The sequence below is a fragment of the Falco rusticolus genome, chromosome 1 (assembly GCF_015220075.1).
Source record: "Falco rusticolus isolate bFalRus1 chromosome 1, bFalRus1.pri, whole genome shotgun sequence".
NCBI classification, from domain to species: Eukaryota; Metazoa; Chordata; class Aves; order Falconiformes; family Falconidae; genus Falco; species Falco rusticolus.
Genome location: NC_051187.1, coordinates 5,109,842 through 5,129,301, shown reverse-complemented (window position 1 = coordinate 5,129,301; position 19,460 = coordinate 5,109,842). Strand labels below are relative to the sequence as shown.

Here is a 19,460-nt window from a genome sequence, read left to right as displayed (position 1 = left end):
GGCCGGCGCTCCCCCCTCGGCCCAGCGCAGGCGGCCGCGGCCCGGGGAGCCCCGCCGCTGCGGGGCGGGCAGCGGGCGAGTGCGGGCGGTGGCCCGAGGGGAGGGGGCGTGAGGGGCCGCCCCCCGCCCCCGCGGCGGGGCCTGGGTGGGAGCGGGGCGGCCGGGGGCGGCGCGGCGGCTCCCTCCTGGCGCGGGGGGCCGGGCCCGGCCTTGCGCTTGACCCGGGCGGGCAGCGGAGCAGCCCCCCGCACCTGGCCGGCGCTGAAACCTGCCGCCGGTAGGCCGGGTGCGGGGCAAGGAGGCGCTTAGCCCTAATAAGGGATTAAAAGATGCTTAACGAAGCTGCGCAGCGGCCCCTTGAACTAGGGGGCCGTTCCCGGGCTCGGCCCGCTGCCCGCCCGGCCGGCGTGAGGGGCGCTAGGCGGGCCTGAGGGGGTAGGGGTGAGGAGCCAGGTGTCGGGGGGCCAGGCCGGCGTGAGGGGCTGTGCGAGGGGCTGTGCGAGGGGCTAGGCTGACGCGGCCGAGCTGCTGAGGAATGGCAGGGGCGGCGGGCAGTGGTGGCGCTTCCTCCTCGGCCGTGGCGGACTGGAGCTTGGTGTTCTGGACTCTCTGCTCCGTGATCCTGCCGGTGCTGATCACCTTGTGGTGCAGCTTCCAGCGGTCCCGGCGGCAGGTGCTGATACGGGACATCTTTCGCAAGAGCAAGCATGACTGGCACTACACGGACCTCTTCGGGCAGCCCTCCTACTGCTGCGTGTGTGCCCAGCACATCCTTCAGGGTGCCTTCTGCACGGGCTGTGGGCTGCGTGTCAGCGAAGGCTGCCTCAAGAAGGCTGACCAGCTCTTCCTCTGCAAGGAAATCATGATGAGGAGCGATGGTGGAGCCCACAGCTCAATGCCACACCACTGGATCAGAGGCAATGTCCCGCTCTGCTGCTGCTGTATGATATGCAAACAACAGTGTGGCACACAGCCCAAGCTCTGCGACTACAGGTACTGCACGGGAATTTGACTGTATATGAGGAAAGTATGATGCCAAATCAGTATGGTATTTCCCACAGGGTTATTGGAATGCATTACCCCAAAGAAGAGCCTGCTGTAGTCAAAACATGAAACTCTGTTAAAATTACAACTTCAAGAATGAAATTGATTAAATTAAAATTGATGCTGGTGGGTAATTGGAGTCATAGATTGTGTCGTTGCATCTCAAGTCCGCTTGTTCTCTTAATTGCATGATGCACTAGCTCCTGCATAATTACATATGAAAGGCTCTCTGTGTCCAAGAGAGCTTATTTTTTAGGGGATGACATTGGGAAGGTTCTAACACATTTGCCATTCCTACAGTGGGTAGCCTGAGCAATTTGGGTGGCACAGCTCCCACTTCAGAGCACCAAAATGTGTGTCTCTGCAAAATTGGCATCTGCTCAGTGTTATCTAGAACAAACAACCATCCTATAGCTGTTTTAAGTTCATTTCTGGGGGTACTCAAAGCTAATGGGAACTTTTAAAAGCTACTGTAATATAATCTATTGTTTATAGGTTAGACAGGTGGTAAGAGTGTTCAAAAAATTCAAGGGACCATTGAAAGGGCTTGCACTTTCATCAGTAAGGCTGCTTGCAAAGTTGTCAGCGTGACACATGGTAGCACATTATGCCAAAATACAGTGCTAATGGCCCAGGTCCTAGGTGTCTGTGTGTTACTTCAGCCTTCTCAAAGGATGTCATCTTCCCAGCGTATATGCTACTAGCTTTTGCTTGGCTTCTGTGTGATACTGTCAAACTTCTTGGTAAGTAAGCAGAATTACTGTGTAAATGAGCATACTATCAGAAACAAAACCTTGAGAGAGAGTGGGTGTGGGAGAGGAGGGAAGGAGAGGGTTTTGGAGGCAAAGGGAGAAGAAGAGGAAAAGGAAGTCACAGTACATGGCAGATATCAGTGCCACTCTAGTTGTGTGCTGGATTAGTCAGAAAGACTCCAAAAATAGCTTGCACAGCTGCTTAAACCGAGGGTTTGGACGTAGCAAATGAGGATTAACATTCTGCAGGGGCTGGCAGTGCATATTGCAGTCTTTCCTCTTGTTCCGATCTGTTTTCCAGGACAGCTTTTGGAATAGGTCAAAAAGCTGAGCAGTTTTGCATAACAAAATCCCATCAGCCTTGTGCAGTACTGCATAACCTTTTAGGTTTCAGACTTAAAGGGATGTTTGCATTCTTAAGAGATACATTAATTAATGTTACTAGTAACACTTCAATAAATTGAACTCTAGCGTTTTAAGTGTGCTCTTCAAGGGTGAGGGGGAGTTTCTCATACAAACTTCCAGTGTAACCTAATATTGCAAATAATGCAGGAGGGTATTTATAGCACCTGGTCTGGGAATTAAAAAGAATAGAATTACTTTAAAACTGTTGGGTTTTTTTCCACAGAATTCAAATGCTTTTCTAGACTTGCAAGTCCATGACCTGGTTATGTAATTTTCCGTAGCCAATACGTAGTCATGTAAACTTCCGAGTAATGCATGGTTTTCTCCTTCTTGTGCTTAAAATGTTACTTATAATGTGCATGTGAACATAAATACTTTGCAGAAGGTTAACCTGTCTAAAATAAATGAGCAAAATCGATGTGCCTGTTGTTTGAGGACTTTTTTTCATGTATTTTTGTCTTTTTCCAGATGTGTGTGGTGTCAGTACACTGTACATGATGAATGCATGATGGATTGTTTAAAGACTGAGGAGTGTACATTTGGAGAATTCAGAGACTTAATTATCCCACCATACTATATGTCTACAATCAACCAGATGCGTAAAGACAAAAGAACAAATTATGAAAAGGTAATTGCCTACTGCTTCTTGTTTTTTTAATATATTAAAAAAAACCACCCCACACATTAAACTCAGTACCTTGTCAGGTTAATAACTGTCAGGTAAATGTCTCAATGTACATGAAGTACTTGGAGTCTTAATTCAGAGGTGTTTGTCATGTTCTTAACATCGTAGTCGCAGCATGAGCAAAGATTAGCATTTTGTTACTCCAAAACACTGAGATTTGGGTACCTTCCTTGAATGTTTTGTGATTTCTCTGCTGCTGTGTTCATAATACTGCAGTATTTATCATCCTAGGCACTGTAGAATGGAAATCTTCAATTCGGTGTGTCAGAAGTATTTGTTTCTTGTTTGAATGCTTCAGGCTAATCGGTAGTTTCCTCATTTCAGCACTTAGAGGGGACAGGTTTTGGAGCAAGGCTTTAACCACTTTCAAAAGTGCAGTGCTTGTGTGACTGACTGACTTTTACCTTTTTCCAGGTAGTACCTTACTGCAGAAAACACTGGATGCCAGTAATCATACTGGCTAATACTCGTAGTGGAAACAACATGGGTGAAACTTTACTAGGAGAATTTAAAATTCTGCTGAACCCCGTTCAGGTATTTATGGTGAAAAGCCACTATAATAAAATAAAAGTTTAAATTAGGATAAATGTAACTTTGTTTACACAGTGGCAGTAGGATCACAAAGGAAGCACTCATGCGTTTTATTCGTTAAGAAAGAATAGCTTTATTTAGAGAGGTCAAAAGTGCAGAAGGTCCTCCTACTCCCATGTTTGTTACGGTTCTAATACTGATACATTTTTTTTTTTAATTTATGTTAATACATGGCAGTAATTCTGTTAAAGATGGGTATCTGGCTCTTGAAACCGTGTACAATTTTTAGAAAATGAAATACTGAGATCTTAATTTGAGACCTGTGTTTGTTTAAATCCTCACTTCACTTGTGAAAACGTCAGTGTTTACAGTTGCTGCTTTGTGTTGCTGCTTTCCCCTTAAAATCCACTGGGATGGTACAGGATGTTGATGTAAGGCAGTTAGCTTCTTGGATTTCCTGGCTGCACCTCAATACCTTTCCTTTGAAGTTCAAAAGCCAGCCTTAGACTACAGCCTAATAGAAACCACTATGCGTTTTGTTTTGAATGCATCCCAATAAGGCTTTAAAGAATAAACCTCTTTGTATGCTATTTAAAAATAGCTTTTAAGTCTTCCATGTGTACAGAATTCATCATAATGCCTCTAGATACAGACTTTTCTTAGGACAGTGTTAGCTTGGTTTCTTGGTGGCATTTATTCCTAGTGAAGCAGCTGGAGCTCTACTGTGAATTTGGGAAACCAAATCCTGCTTGTAAAAGCCACATCGGCTCAGTTGCTAATGTAATATTGTAAATGGAGAGTCTTTGTTTTGCATTAGAATGAGCTTCTTGAAGTTGTTCGTCTGTGAGGCAAATCCTGAGCCATGTTCTGTGAACTTATTTTCCTTTCTTCTAGGTATTTGATCTAAGCAAAATTGCACCTGCTAAAGCACTCCAACTTTGTACCTTGCTGCCTTGCAATGCTGTCAGGGTTCTTGTCTGTGGTGGGGATGGCACAGTAGGCTGGGTCCTGGATGCAATTGATGAAATGAAGATAAAGGTATTGTGTTTTAAATTAAAAGATGTCTGATGGCAAAATGAGTTTTGGAGCTACAGAAGCAATACACCTAATCTCTTACCTGCATTTGTTGTTTTCATCTTCCTGAGTAAGCCTGCAGAGAAATGCTGGTGGAATTGCTTATTTGTGTTTGGGAGTAGGGGGAAACGCATCTTGTTATGAGTCCCTGTAGTTCAGGAAAAATATGAAAGCTTTAGATTTTAAATTATATTTAAAGTCGTTCTTTTCTATAAAACAAGAAGAGAAACTGCAGAATATTTTATGCGTTGTTCTTTCCTCTTTGTCTAAACAGATTTACTTTGTCGTAAAAGGCATTGCTAATAATGGCTAATGTGCTCTGAGTTCTTATTTCTCCCAGCATGCTCAGTCTTTTATAATAACCTCATAATTTTGCTGGCTGTACTGGTTATATCACTAGTATGTAAATGAGTGCCATAATTTGCATCTGCTCCTTACAGTATGTTCTAAAGAATCTTACCAGTCTGCAGCCTTACCTATTAACAGCAAGTAGAGAAGGAAAAAATAAGCTGTATGTTTACTCTTGATTTGAAATGGAAGATATTCCCATTTACAGGGTACTACTAAGAACTCCTGAGAAAGTTAAAAATTAAGAACAATTACTAGGGCTTTAGTGCTTTACGTAGTAAACTTTTTCTCTAGTGATATAAGGAAGAAAGTTACTCTCATATTGATGTGTTTTGCTTTTTTTTCCTGTGACTTTCTTGTTAATAACTGAAATGCTGTGGTTGAAGACCATTATTACAACTTCATGCATAGTCAAACTGAGCTTCTTTGAGAATTTTTATGTACGGATGAAGTAGAAATGCAACCAAGTTTAACTGTAGAGGTTAATGAAGATAAGTACGTGGTTACTTGGTCTTGGACAGTTGATATATTGTCCCTCAGAACCAATATAGTTTGATGAAATCTGGATTCTTTGTTTCCAAGTATTCAGATTGAGTCACATGACACACAACACATTGGAGTTAGATACATACTGTTGAGTTTATCAGCAAAACCTTTTTATTATCAGCAGTAGGTTATTTGCTCCCTTCATTTATCTTGACTCTCAAATACAGGTTACCTGGCTGATAACTCTTCTTGAAAAAATAGTAACCATAATGCCACTTCCTGCAAGTACTTTTCACAGCTGAATTTCAAAGGCTGTGGCACATCTGAAATAACTGCTCACCCTTCTGTGGTAAAGAGAACAAAGACCTTTGCTAAGGTGGCCAGTTTTCAGTGTCTGCTGCTGTTGCTCTGTGATCTGCACAGGTGATTATCATCTGCTCCATCTGTCTATGACAGCTGGATCAGCGTGTGTATGTGGCAGCTCTGAAGCTTAGGTACTGACTTTCCTCCTTTGACTATGTGAATTTCTGTCTGTGGTTGAATACTCTACTATTACGTGCATCTGTTGTTTTAGACCTAACCTCACTTCAGTCTGTTCAGAGCATTTTGGTGTCTTGTTATGGTTCACAGCCTTGTGTGTTACATCTCGGTGTCCATACCGCTTTCCAGAGGTATGTGCAGTATCGGGGTGAGTAACTTACCACCGCTGCAGCAAGTCAGCAGTATATAATCAGGAAATCGGATGAGAAGTTCAGGCTTTGACTTCTAGATCCAAAGCGTCCTTCTCTTGAAGGAATACTCTGTTTGGTATTAATAATGCATTGTTTCCATATTGTGTTTGTGTTCTTTCCTTCTCACAATTTCCTTCCTTTGCGTTATCCCTGCAGTAAGTACTCAGATGTGCCATCTGCTGTACTAACGCTGCCAGCTCTATTGCTCTGCACTGGGTAACAGGCTGCTGTGAAGGCTAATGATACTTTTCTAACCTGAACATTGGGGGTAAAATGGGGAAAATGAGTGCTGGAGAAGGAGCTAATACACAGTGCTTTTGTGTTGTAGGGGCAAGAACGTTATATTCCACAAGTTGCAATTTTACCTCTGGGAACAGGTAATGACCTGTCTAATACACTGGGCTGGGGTGCAGGTTATGCTGGAGAAGTCCCTGTAGAGCAGATCTTACGAAATGTCATGGAGGCAGATGGAATCAAACTAGACAGGTAAGTAACAGTGAAAAGATAAAATCTGTACAACCAAATACTACTATAGCTCTACTGATGTCCAGTTGGATCAGTGTATGTAAAGAAATACAACTATTGCTGAAGGGAACTACAAAAATACTGAGGTAAAAAACTAGTCTTTATTAGTTGGTCTGTAAAGCTTAACTCTTTCATAATTTATATGAATCTCTTGACTTGATGCCAACACAATAAGAGCTTCCTAACTACAACTTTGATACTAAGTGAGAACAGTCTGTTATGAGTCTAAGTAGTGGCTGTTTTTTTTTCAGGTGGAAGGTTCAAGTGACAAACAAAGGATACTACAACTTAAGGAAACCAAAGGTATCGTTTTCAAGTATAAATATGGATTTTATGGAATACCTGTATGTTTATACTTATTTTTCTGGTTACCTACTTCCCATTAAACACGTGACTCTTAAAACATAATAATGATATTTAATAGGATCATAACTGGAAGTTCTGTCTTACAGGTATTCACAATGAACAACTACTTTTCTATAGGACCTGATGCTCTCATGGCTTTAAATTTTCATGCTCATCGTGAGAAGACTCCCTCTCTCTTTTCCAGCAGAATTATTAACAAGGTGTGTTTGGTAAAGTGACATTGTCTCCTTGTAGTTGTTGACTTGATTTAAGGCTATTTTTTGCTTTATGTTGCTTCGCTGCCCTACTTCCTGTCATGCCATTTTAAGCGTTCACTCCTTTTTCTTGGGAAACAGATTCCATAAGTAAAACATGTTTCCAGCCCACGCACAAGTGTTCTTCCTTGCCTTTTCTTGCTTGCTTATAGAGTGTGGCTGTTTGGTCAGTTTTTTGTTTAGAATGTCTCATTTTCTTTGAAACATAATGATTTGAGGACATTGCCTGTTTCCTTTTAAAGTGCAAATTGTAGCCTATCTCACGAAGAAAGCTTAGTTGAAGGCGTGCAAATACGTTGTGTATGAATTCTAGAAGGGGTTTGCAGAACAGTAACTATACATGAATATTTCAAATAGTCTTCATATGTATTGTCTTTCTCTTACAGTGTTTTCTGTTCTCCCTGTTTGGTTTTTCTTTTTTGTATAGGCTGTTTATTTTTTTTATGGAACCAAAGACTGCTTAGTACAAGAATGTAAAGATCTTAACAAAAAGGTTGAGGTAAGTTTTTTTTTAACTTGCTTATTCTTTGGATAATCAGTGGAGTATAAAAACATACAAAAGTTTTGGGGATTTTTGTTGGTTGTTCGGTGTTTTTTTCTTTTCAAAAGAAAAGGGGAAAAGCTTTGCAGTTTGCATGTATATGATGTTTGTATAGGATGGCTCTGGACTTTAAGTATTTTTGATGTTCCTTTTGCGGTCTTCAGCTTACTTCATGGAATTAATGTCTTTGAGCTTACTTGAAAAGTCCTAAATTTTGGCCTTGACTCAGTTCTGTAAGTTCAAGTACTGATATTCAAATAAAATTTGCCTTAGCACCAAATACTTACATAAGTGACGTTCCTTTTTTGCTTTATTAACAGAAATTTATTACAGCTTAGGATGTCTTGTGAAACCAGAAGTCATTTTTTAAAAGTATGAAAGGAAAACATGTTCTATTTATACAGGGCCAATTTTTCTTCAAGTGGAAGTCTATTAAATGCATAAAGAGAATAACTAGCTAATATTGAATTACTGAATTTGATCCACAGTAATTAACTTGTGTTGTCTTTTAAAGCTAGAATTGGATGGTGAGAGAATCGAGTTGCCCAATTTGGAAGGCATCATTGTCCTGAATATTGGATACTGGGGAGGTGGCTGTAGGCTCTGGGAAGGAATGGGCGATGAGCCATACCCCTTGGCAAGGTACACAGTGCATCTTCTTTTTCCTTTAACAGTTCTTGTAGTGCAAGCATTTCCTGCAGCAGGCTGTGCTTATGTAGCCAGACCTGTCTGAAAGTCAGAAGATTCCTTGTGACAGTAGGCTATCTCAGATTATTTTTCTCATGTTAGAGACTTGGACTAAGTGCATCCCACATATTGAGGGTTTTTTTAAGACTTTTTTAAAATGATGTCTGGCATGATTAAGTGATACTGTTGAAGAGGCTATTAAAAATAAAGGTAGGCTTCAAAAAGCAGAAGATATGTCCGCTTCAGAATATAAAAGAGCACATCTTAACGGAGGTTAAAATATAAAGTAAAAACAAAGCAAGCAAAAAAGTTGACTCCCATGCTTGAGTAAGTCAGCTGGAGCAATACTAAAGAGAACAGGTGAGTATATTAATTATTCCCTCTTGTGACTTCCTTCCTCAGAGGTCATATCAATATACTTCATAATTCTGTTACAAGGCTTATGATACTGGATTTCTAAAAAATACTTGGGCAAATATTTACCAAAAGCTAAAAAAATTAAGCCATGAAAAGGCTTTCCTGTAGATCAATAACTGAGTGAAAAGACGGAATATTGTACAAATTTATGGAAGTGAAGTCGACTGTGGGCCTTAAATATGCACAATGAACCTTGGAAAATCATATAATTTCCAGAAGCCAGCTAGGGTATACCAGCTGCTGTATTGCTCTACGCTTGTGTCTTTTTTTATGGCTTCTTTTGCTGTTCAGTGTGATTTGTTGTCCAGCACAAATAGATAGTTTCAACATATTTGTAGAATAACATTAGTCTTCTCTATAGGAATAGCATAAAAGGACTGGGGTTTTTTGGTAATCTTTGGACAGCCATTATAGAGCTCATGAGCATCACTAAAAGAGTCTGTTTTCTTAATTCATAGACATGACGACGGACTTCTGGAAGTTGTTGGTGTTCATGGTTCTTTCCACTGTGCCCAGATTCAGGTGAAGCTAGCAAATCCTGTTCGCCTGGGGCAGGCACATACCGTGAGGGTAAGTGGTGTTTATCAACCTGTTTCCCTAAATTTTTTTTAATAATACACACTACAGACTCTCAAGCACTCAGCTGTCTGATCTGAAGTTGCAGTTGAGCTAGATGTTTCTCTTGCTTAGTAAAAATTAATTACTTGATAATCCACAGTACTTGCTGTGGTTGGTGGCCTATGAGTGCAACTAATTACATACAAAGTTTGTCCCTGGTCAGACTGAAAACGTGCAGCATCAATATATTGTAGTTGTAAAAGGTATCTTCAGAGCTCCTTTGAACTGCTATGATGGTGTGTTCTTCTGTTTAATACTAGCTGATCTTGAAGAGTTCAAAGATGCCGATGCAGGTGGATGGAGAGCCGTGGGCTCAGGGGCCCTGCACTGTTACCATAACTCACAAGACACGTGCACTGATGTTGTATCACTCGGGTGAACAAACAGATGACGACGCTTCCAGTGTGTCTGAGCAAGACCACATTAGAGAACAGACGGATGAAGACGTATAGATGTCATGGAATTAACATAGTGCAATGATGAACTTCAGCTCACTAAAACACTGAAAGCACCTAACCTCAGATGAAGGTTTATGCCCTAAGGTTCATACTTGTGAATGAACTAGAACTGAGGAAAAAGCCATGCTTTTACGTCCATGAAAACTTTCACAGCTAAATTACCGTGAACTGTTTCTTGCCTTTTTGATTGGTGGGGGATGCCCGCCCTTTCTAGGTGGAGCAGTTATTTATTACTCCAATGGCCAGAAAGAGACGCATATTGCAGCCCTTCTTTGCTGTGGAGTCGGATCTTCTGCACATACACAGTATAGAATGCAAAATGTTTGATACCCTTGGAAAGGGGGAACAGCTGGCAGTTTGGCTTGTTTCCCCCTGCTCTGTTCCCCAGAACAGTCCCAGAACAGAAAACCAGACCAAGCAGGATGTGGGCTGGCGTTCTGACAACAGGCCCGCTCCTGGCTGCCGTCTCTTCTTGGGAACAAGACAAGTACTCTTCTGTGCACCTGCCGGCGCAGTGCCTATCTCATAGGCTTGATGGAGAGAGCAGAGGATCTGGGAGCTCTTGGGAAGGTGGTTAGCAAGAAAGATGATTTTGGACATAGGTTTCTGGAAATGTTCTGTTAGCAAATGACCTTTTTCATTGGCTTTGTAAGCCATACGTAGAGTACTACTGAGGTCCCAAGTACCCAAGATACAACTTCCGAATAATTGTACCGTGACTTGTACTGAATGATCCTGTGGCTCTGCTTCTGTTCAGTGAGAAACTAATTCTAGTTTTTGTACATAGCAGCATTGTAGTTCTTGAGGAGGCTTTTTAGGGGCTGTTTAGAGGAGGATTTTAAAGAAAAAATGATGATTGGCAAATGTGGGGGTTTTTTTGAAAGCTTGTTAAAGATCTTGCTTCATAATTACCCAAAAATGATCAACAGTAAGTCAGTCTGTTAACTATTGCAATTTTAAGTGTGGAGGCTGAGAGCTAAGTTTGCAGAGGTTAGCAGGTTCTGGCATTCACATGTATAATTTCTCAAAAAAACATGGAAGCATTTGTTTTCCAACTGGCTCTTAGGGGGACAAAGATACCTTGTTGGACCTGAAACTTCATTTCCTATATGAATATAGGGCAAGAAAAAGATTAGTGGCCCATGCTGATAGTAAAGGTTAAGAACACATACAACAATACACAGAAACTGTCAGTTTGACTTATCTGAAGCTTCTCAGGTTAAAAGCTTCTCAGGTGAAAACATCTTCATGGTTACTAGAAGTAAAAATCTGCTTCCTTTTTTCTTTTCTGTTGCAGGTATTTAAGCCCGCAGCAGTGAGAGCTATGAGTTGAGGTTTAAAATCTTCATTTTAGTTGAGTCCATTGAGTTACTGAAGGTGATCTTCAGGTAGGGAGAGAATTTATGCTAAATGTATACTGCATAAGCTAAGATCATAAGAAAACTTGAGAGCTTTGGTCTGAACTTTGAATGTTGCTGCTTTTGTCAGAACTCCCCCAATCTTTTTCTTTTCTTTTTTTTTTTTTTTTTTTTTTTCTTCTGGTGTTTCTGGTTTTGGTGTTTGTTTTTTTTATGCTAACTGAAAGTGATACCATTGGGTAAAGTAGGCAATGTTTCTAGGTTTTGTAAAATGAAACTGTTTTTCAGCTGTCTATAAAATGACATTTGCATTAACGGTGAATGAACTATTTATATTTTAAAATAATTTATTGAAACCTTGGCAAAGTCAGTATTTTTAAAACCTTCAATTGTAATCCTCTTTGGAGAGCATTTTTTTAACTTGATGGTGTTTGTTGTAGAAATTGTATGTACTAGATCTTAAGTACTACTGATTATCAGTGAATTTACAGCTGTCCGAAAATGTGATTAGAGTGTAATGAACTGTAAAGCAGAAGCCATTTGTAAATTCCATATTCATTAGCCTTATACACATCATCTTAGTTTATTGTATGTAAATATAGAGAACAAATTAATAGTTAAATCTATGTAAAAATATCTATACTATTATAGTATACTATGTATAGTATAGTACACTACCTTTTTTTTAGTTACAAGGTTCAATTTATATTAGCTTCAAAAATCTTACTAGTTATTAATATTTTTTTAATAACTTGTAACAGTATCCTAAAAATAGTTCTGTGCTATGGTTGTGTAACTGTTGTTTACAAACAAATTACAAGTCTCTGGAAAAGCAGGGTATGTGCTATGAAAGGCAGTATTTTCTCAGAGAAATGACACCACTGGCTACTTAATCTAAACTATTCATAAAACAGTTTAAAGAGTTATCTGAAGTTGATAGATTTATAGCCTAAGAACCTTTAACTATTCAAAAGCTTCACTGTGAACTCCTGACATCTAGAAAAAAATAATCAATGCAAGACTTTGAAAGTCTCCCTTTTTTACAGTAGGTGAGCTGGCTTCTCTACTCGTGCTTTGCCTGAGTGGGTGCCAGTGACGTTGTACTGTGTTTGTGCCAGCAAGATCCTCCCCCTTACTGTGGCTTACTAGGAGTCAAGTTCTGTCCTAAATGCGTGAAATCCTCTTTGGGAACTGAATCCATCATTCCTTTTGGGGAAGCGTAGGAGAATTAGAAGTGAAAGTAGCATCTAATGGGGCTCTTGTTTGGGGGGACTCTCAGTAAATGGTCTTGTTTGTATTGGACCGATCATCCCCTTGTTGCAGGTGGACGTTAAGAAGTTTGTTTCACAAATTCACTGTTGGTGATTGCAGCACAAACGATCCATAGCAAATGTAGCCATTGTAAGCATGGGGAAGCCTCTTGTAAAATTGTATTTATGGTATGGAGAATATTCTGTAAGATTGAAGTGCCCAGTCCCAATCAGACATGGGGTCATCCTTCTATTGTAACTATATAGCTGTCATATGCATGACCAAAAAAAAAGTTATTTTTAAGCGTACAGTGTTAGCACTAGAGTCTGTTGGGAAGTCTTGCGATTTTCAACACGCTGTCCTTTGATTTCAATGAATCCTCCTTTCCACTATGTTGCAAATTGCATTAAAGTCTGGTTTGAGTTACTTTTATGGAACTGTTTTAAGTTTTAGTCCAACTGCAGACAGTAAATGTCAGCAATGGGCTCCCAGTTTCTAATGCTAGCATAAATGAACTTTCCTAATTTGTAATATAGCTGTAGTTGCTTAATGTTGTCATGTGTGTGTTGTGACTGTAAAGCTGTTACATGCTTTTTTTAATGTTGTAGGTGCATAAAGCACCAACCAGTGCAAATAGCTACTCTGTAGCTCTTTGAAAACAGATTGGAAACCTGAGAATACTGCTGTACATTCTCTATCCAGAAGAGGGTACTCTGCAGCTGGATCTCACGTCCTGCACTGAAGAATTTTCCTTTACCCTGTAAACGATTAACATTTGGAAAAAGAGTGAAAGCGATGTTTCAAAAAGACGGATAATGAATAATTTCTTCTGGCAGTTTTGATACGGTATACCTTTGTGTAAAATGTACAGGGTGAATAATAACATCAGTTGTCAAGTGCTCAAAAGTAAATTCACAAAGTTTTAAGTTTTATTGCTGTATATGCTAGCTTAACTGAAGTTCGGTCCGATTCAGATAGCTTTACTGTAGGTTCTCAGTCCTGTGACATGTAATAGGAAAAACTCGAACTTGTACGGAGAGCCTGTGAGTCAGCTTGCTGCCTTGCTCAAACCTCGCTTGTTTTCACGCCTGTTGAGAGGATGTGTATGCATATTTTGATGTGTGTAGAATTTCTTGTCATAGGCTTTGTTTTACTTTGTGTTTTCACTTCAGCAATTCATAGCAGGGTTAAACAGCTTCAAATATCACCTGCGTTTTGGATCTTTCTCCATGTCTGGACTTTTTTAAAAAGGTATCTGAAGCCCAAACTTGCATTCTTTGTCTTCAAAAACAGCTGAGGTGAGCAGCATTCACTTGCATATATTTTTTTTTAAGTATGTCTGTTGTGCCTGGTATTTAAAGCAGGTTAAGGTAGTATTTAGAGTGTACTTTTAGCAACAATTTGGAATTATTGCCGTTATTACAGAACATAGTCTTGTGGTTTTTCTACTGCAATGGCAATATTTCTGTTTCAAATTAATTTGGAATTATGCTCAAATTTGAACATTTCTCCCAGCTAGCACTATTATGAATTGCATTTCTTGTTCATAATATGAAGACCGTATAGCATAATTTATAGATTTGCTACTCTTTTTATATGTTCACTTTCGATGTTGCCCCTTCATAGGGTGTTTTTTTTCCCAGGTCTTGCTTTTCATAGGCACTAAGGAACTTGAAATGCCATTTACTTTAGTTAGAAGCTTGAAGTACTTGCTCTTGGAAAACAGACTTGAGTTTCTCCTGGTTGCAGAATAAAGTGCTGCCATGTTTGCACAAACTTGGGGAAAATAATCTTGTTGAGACAATGCTTGTAGCAAGAGTAAGTTAGAAGTTTCTTCTGTATAACTTCAGCTGACTCAGGTTGAGAATTTGTTCCCCTATACGTTTTGTCTTGCTGATGTTTACAACCTATTCAGTAAATACTGCTTTCCCTCAGTCATTTAATTACTCATTTCATGCTGTCTCACTACTTTCAGCTAAAAACATCATTTGGGACAGTATCAAAAGCTCTGCTGAAGCCAGGATAGTGAGCCTGGCATCTGTCCATTTTATCCATGCCAGCTAGCTTGTCAGAAAACAAAATCGGAATGGCTTCACACAGTTTATTCCTAGCCCAGTATTCCCCACTGTTTGGCTTTTTCAGTCACCATAATCACACCTGGAAGGTAACTAGGAAAGACTCCGAAGGTTCCTGGTCTCCCTGACCTATTTTCAATGTACAGTTTTTGCTCTTTGCTGCTGGAGAGGAACCTCCCCATTCTCCACAGGTTCTCAGAACTGGTAGTTAAAGGTTCTGGCTTGAGTTTGGCCAGTTCCTTCTGGTTCTGCATTATGTTGCACAGAAGCTCACAACTTTTATGGTGTATGCTATTGTATCTCACTGGTTTATAAAAAAAAAAAACTGAAAGCACTGTACTTTAGCTGTGAACGGCATAATGGCATCAATGTTACGATAGTTACTCTTTTTCACTTGGCAACAAATGCTTTTTGGTAGAGCACCACTGTAACCAAGTTAGTTAATCTGTAGGTAAGAGTAGGACACTTGGGAATCCTTGCATGTGTTCTAACTGAAAATCCTTTTTTGTTCTGTATTTCATACCAACTACTGGCAGTTTTCTTCCTTTTGGAAAAGAAGGAGGATTTGACCCTTCAGTTAGGAGTAAACTAGGATATTTTCAGATTTAAAAATAGCAGCATATAACTGATCCTGTTGAATGTGAACCATTTATTTAAAATGCTCTGACTTTTTTTCTGAGAAATGATAGCTTGCTGCTTGAACACAGGAATGAGACAACAGAGATCAGTTGTTCATTTAGCAGTTAAGTATATTGAGAGAATTTATGCATTGTCTATTTCAACTTTGTTTAGGTCACAGTTCTAAAAGCACGACATGTCTTTGTCTCACTAGCAGTGCTGAATACCCAGTTCAGGTTTTGGGCATCTCAGGGAGAGACTTCTAGCTGGAGTAAAGCCACATGCCTTGACTAAACCTAGTGATGTTATGCGAACTTACATTAGTTGAGGTTCCGGCCCTTAACTGTTCAAAAGTGTGAATGTATTCAAATTTTTACTTTGTTTCTTGTTAATACTGCCCTGTTTACTGTGTTGTATACCTTTATTGCTGTATGTAATTAATTTCTTGTTGCATTTGCAACTTGTTTGTAGATTTCAGCATAAAAATAATTTTACAAGTGGGAACTTCCATTGTGAGTTTATTGCGTTCTGTATCTTCAGAGTTTACATCCCTCAAAAGCCATTTTGTCTGCTACCAGCTGTTGTAATCCATAGAGTACCTCCAGCCATCTTCTCTTTCTAGGATTTTTATAGTTAAACAGAATGGATTTTTATTTTTGTAGCTTGTAACTTCAATATGTATAGTAGTTATTTCTATTTAGTAATTAGTGATTAGAATACTGTAAAAATGTTACTTTTAAGAGCGGTAACTTTAAATTAGTAATAACTAATTACAAGAAAATACCAGCATGTTAACAGTTTAGAAAAAGAAAAGTTACTCTTTAGCTTGGAAATACTGTGATGCTGTGACTTGGGATTTGTATTAAACGTGTTCATGCATATATTCTGAAGTTGCACTAAATAGGGAAAAAATGACCTTAAAATGCAAGTAATAGATCAAAAAGTAGAATTTATAACGTTGGGATTTGTTTTTGTTTTTTCAACTGAGAAAGGTGACATTTGGGATTCGGGGTTTTTTTTTTCTTTTGTTTTCCCACAAAAGAGTAAGGAAGGAGTGATCAGTGTACTCTTGACAGAACAGTTGGTTTTTTTATGGTGCAGTTTAAGAGATGTATTATTTAGTGCCCAAACATAAGCAAAAGCTGTCTGCACCATTCCTGCCTCTCAGAAAACAAAACCTCAGTGCAAACCTGTCTGCTCACAGCTATAAAGTATATGAGATCTCACTTGCAAGGAAATAACTAACTGACATAACACTGAACCTCCAATATAAATGTTTAAAGTCAAAATTTGCTAATTTTTTCTTGACATCATGATGCTTTCAAACCCAAATTGTTTTTCCTTTGTGTTTTTTTTTTAAAGAAGGCAGGTTGAAGTGAGAGGGTAAGGAGGTACTGCTGTAAAACTCTTGGTCATAAAAGCCGGGAAGAGTGTTCTTTATTTACCCTGTAGGCACAGGGTGTGTGCGTGTGGAGCGTCTCGTAGAAGTCTGCTTTGTTTGCGTTCTCATCGGCTTCATCCAGTGTTTCGGAGGAGGGTAACAATATTATGGCCCCCTATAACTGTGATGTTTGCTCCAGCCATTACACGCAGTGGTGTCTTAGTTGAGGAGCTGGGCCAGGTTCTGTCTGTCAGAAGCTGCAGCCTCAGTGAAGTCCCAGCACTGCCCCTGGTTCTGTGGTGGTCTCACCATTAACACAAGTGGGACTGAAGAAACCTTTTGTCTTCAGTCAGTTGTGTCATGGCCTGCCTGTTGTGACCTGGGCTTCCAGAAGGCTCTTTTGAGAAACATCTGCTCCATATTATTCTTAGAAGTTTGTAAATACAGATTCTTCACAGTGCTGGCTCTGTTACTGAATTTTCCTAACACGTATTTTTGTTGTCTTGTTATTTGTACTGTATTTCTCTGTAGATTAAAGTGTGTGGATTAAAGTATTTCAGCTCAGTTTTTCCTGTTCCCCACTGTGCGTAACCGCAAACGTGAGTTTTCAGCTCTGCAATAACCTAGTGAGGATAGCGACTGCCGGGCCCGCCGAGGGCTGCAGCGTGATGAACTTCGTCATTTTGAGAACGAAGTTGCGTTCCGTTGAATGCTGCAACCGTGCTTCTGCCTGAGATCCCCGCCGCAAAGTCCAGGCGTTTCAAACCTCAGATACGTGAGAATTTCTAGACAACACGGTAATGTCATTCAGAGGCAAAGTTAATACTGTTTGGTAACCGACAAAGATGGCTCGGCAGCCACTTGCCTGCTTCTGATTCAACCTTCTTGAGATGTTCACACCTGGGGAAGAGCCGACTTTGTACAGCTTTATAATGGATGTGTTTAAAATGGTTTGAAAACCCCAGGCTTCAATAGTAAGGTGAACTGTCGAGATTGTCCTTGTCACTGATTTGGGATCTTAAAACAGTTTGTGATGCACGCTATTTAGTCTAAGGGGGAAACAGGCATACGGATTTCTTACCTGTAAAGAGCAATTTCTGAGTAAGAGTTTTAGCGGATGTTTTGGCGTTATGTGGTGCTACTGTAAGGGAAACGCGGGAGGGCTGCTGGGCACAGGTCAGCAAAACACAGACGGGGCTTTCCCCAGCAAGCGGAACCGCTGCTGGACGACGTCCAGAGATAAGTGGCGCAACGCTTGCTCCTGATGGCAGCAGATGGGTTAGTTTGGGCTTTTGGAAGTGAATAAATCCTCCTGTGGGGCCACTTCATCATAGTGGCAGCTCCTTCCCTGAGCCCTCTGTGCTGTTCCCCAATCTCATTTGCATAAAAGAGGGAACGGGCTCTGGCCACAGCTCCTACATTATGCTGCAGTCAAACCTTTTAAAGATTATTTGTGTGGTGTTTTCCGTTCAAGATGGGGTCAGAGCATAGATATTCAGCAGGCTTTTTCTTATACGGGTAAGACAATAGTTTCACAGAGCTTTGAGGGTCACTGGCACTAATGTTAGTACAAGATACAGGTTTAATGCATTTTTATAAATATTATGCGTGGGTTTGTATTATAAACATCATAAATGTTTGTAGAACTCTTGGAGTGAACCGTGCCCGGCACCAGCTTGAGCCTAAAGTTGTGTGAGAAAAGTCACGTTGCAGGTACGTGTGGGGAGGAACATGGGGTCCTGGAAACGCGCAAGACTGAAATTCTATTTCTGCCTTTTGATAGTAAAAGTAAAAATAAAATATTTGATGAATGAAAAGTAAAAGTAGTTGTACGGGGATCCAAATAAGATTCAAGGAGTTCAGTGTATCTGAGGACTAAAACTCTGCTTTTGTGCTATCTCCTCTAGCAAACGTATTTTCCTTTTACAGAAAAATCCCTGGTTGCAGAAGCACCGCCGACAAACCCCGCTTCGTTCCCCACGCGGCTGCAGGCCATGCGAGAACACGCTGCCGCCCACAAGGTAACAGATGGCCGGAGGGCCCGAGCGCATCGTGGCCAGCGGTGAACAAAGCGGCGGGGCCCTGCATGTGCCACCCAGCAGCACAGCCGCCGTTGTCCCGGCCGGCTGCAAAATCCCGATTCCACGCTCAAGGGCTGCAGAAAAGCGCCTGGCTCCCGCCAACCTGCAAAAGAGCAGCTCCCTATGCTGTTCATTGAAAATATGGAAAGGTGAATGCATATAGAAATCTAATTATTGGCAGCACAGCCTGGCTGTTAGCATGATAATCGCGGCCCTGGTGCTTTCTGGTGCACGGGCGGGAGAGGTGATGGTGTAATAAGTAACTAAGGGTAATTTGCTGATCAAATGGGGTTTTAACAAAAGGAATGTTCTTGCTGCAACAGATTTGAGAATGTTCTGTCTGGTGAGAAAAGACTTAACCATGAGGTTGCACGATGTACTTTCTCAAGGCAAATGTTAAACCATAATCTCGTGTTACTATGACAACTTTTGTCTTTGTTTAGACCTTAGTGTAAAAATAGATTAGTTTTTAATATACAGCTTCTTGCTATGGGACTGAAAGCATAACTGTTTGCTTAAACCGGCCTTGAAGCTGAGGATAAAAGGGCTGTGTTACTTGTCGGAATTTGCGAGCCTGGATGGAGCTGCGACTCCCCGGCCACCCAGCGCGCTGGTTTTGCTTTCCTGCCTTAATAAACACCTAGTGAATTTATTTCGGACTCTAGTTATTTCAATTCAACTCTAACAATGGTGCAGGCGGGGTTAAACGCTGGGCCGTGCACCGGCCGCCCCGCGGACCGGGCTTGTGCTGGCGCCGCGTGCGGCTGCTCCTCA

The 19,460-nt window shown here is 40.7% G+C and overlaps 1 protein-coding gene across 2 annotated transcripts; it reads left to right on the top strand.

Moving 5' to 3' along the window:
- The first annotated feature begins 12 nt into the window (after positions 1–12).
- On the top strand, positions 13–17,402 carry DGKE (diacylglycerol kinase epsilon). Of its 2 annotated transcripts, XM_037406296.1 has the most exons (11): positions 13–993; positions 2,670–2,829; positions 3,301–3,420; positions 4,312–4,455; positions 6,385–6,542; positions 6,833–6,884; positions 7,034–7,147; positions 7,629–7,700; positions 8,257–8,384; positions 9,305–9,416; positions 9,725–17,402. In XM_037406296.1, the coding sequence occupies exons 1-11, from the start codon at positions 536–538 to the stop codon at positions 9,914–9,916; spliced, it is 1,710 nt and encodes a 569-aa protein (XP_037262193.1). In that variant the 5' UTR covers positions 13–535; the 3' UTR covers positions 9,917–17,402. The 2 variants fall into 2 exon arrangements, with proteins under 2 accessions (XP_037262193.1, XP_037262204.1); XM_037406307.1 differs by lacking the exon at positions 4,312–4,455.
- The last annotated feature ends 2,058 nt before the right edge of the window (positions 17,403–19,460 follow it).

What these genes read in the sequence shown, in the direction of transcription:
- DGKE (XM_037406296.1), top strand. Translation starts at nt 536, where the DNA reads ATGGCAGGGGCGGCGGGCAGTGGTGGCGCTTCCTCCTCGGCCGTGGCG. An exon ending in AAAGAACAAATTATGAAAAG is followed by an intron (nt 2,830 to 3,300) that starts GTAATTGCCTAC and finishes ACCTTTTTCCAG; the next exon opens with GTAGTACCTTACTGCAGAAA. An exon ending in TTGATGAAATGAAGATAAAG is followed by an intron (nt 4,456 to 6,384) that starts GTATTGTGTTTT and finishes TTTGTGTTGTAG; the next exon opens with GGGCAAGAACGTTATATTCC.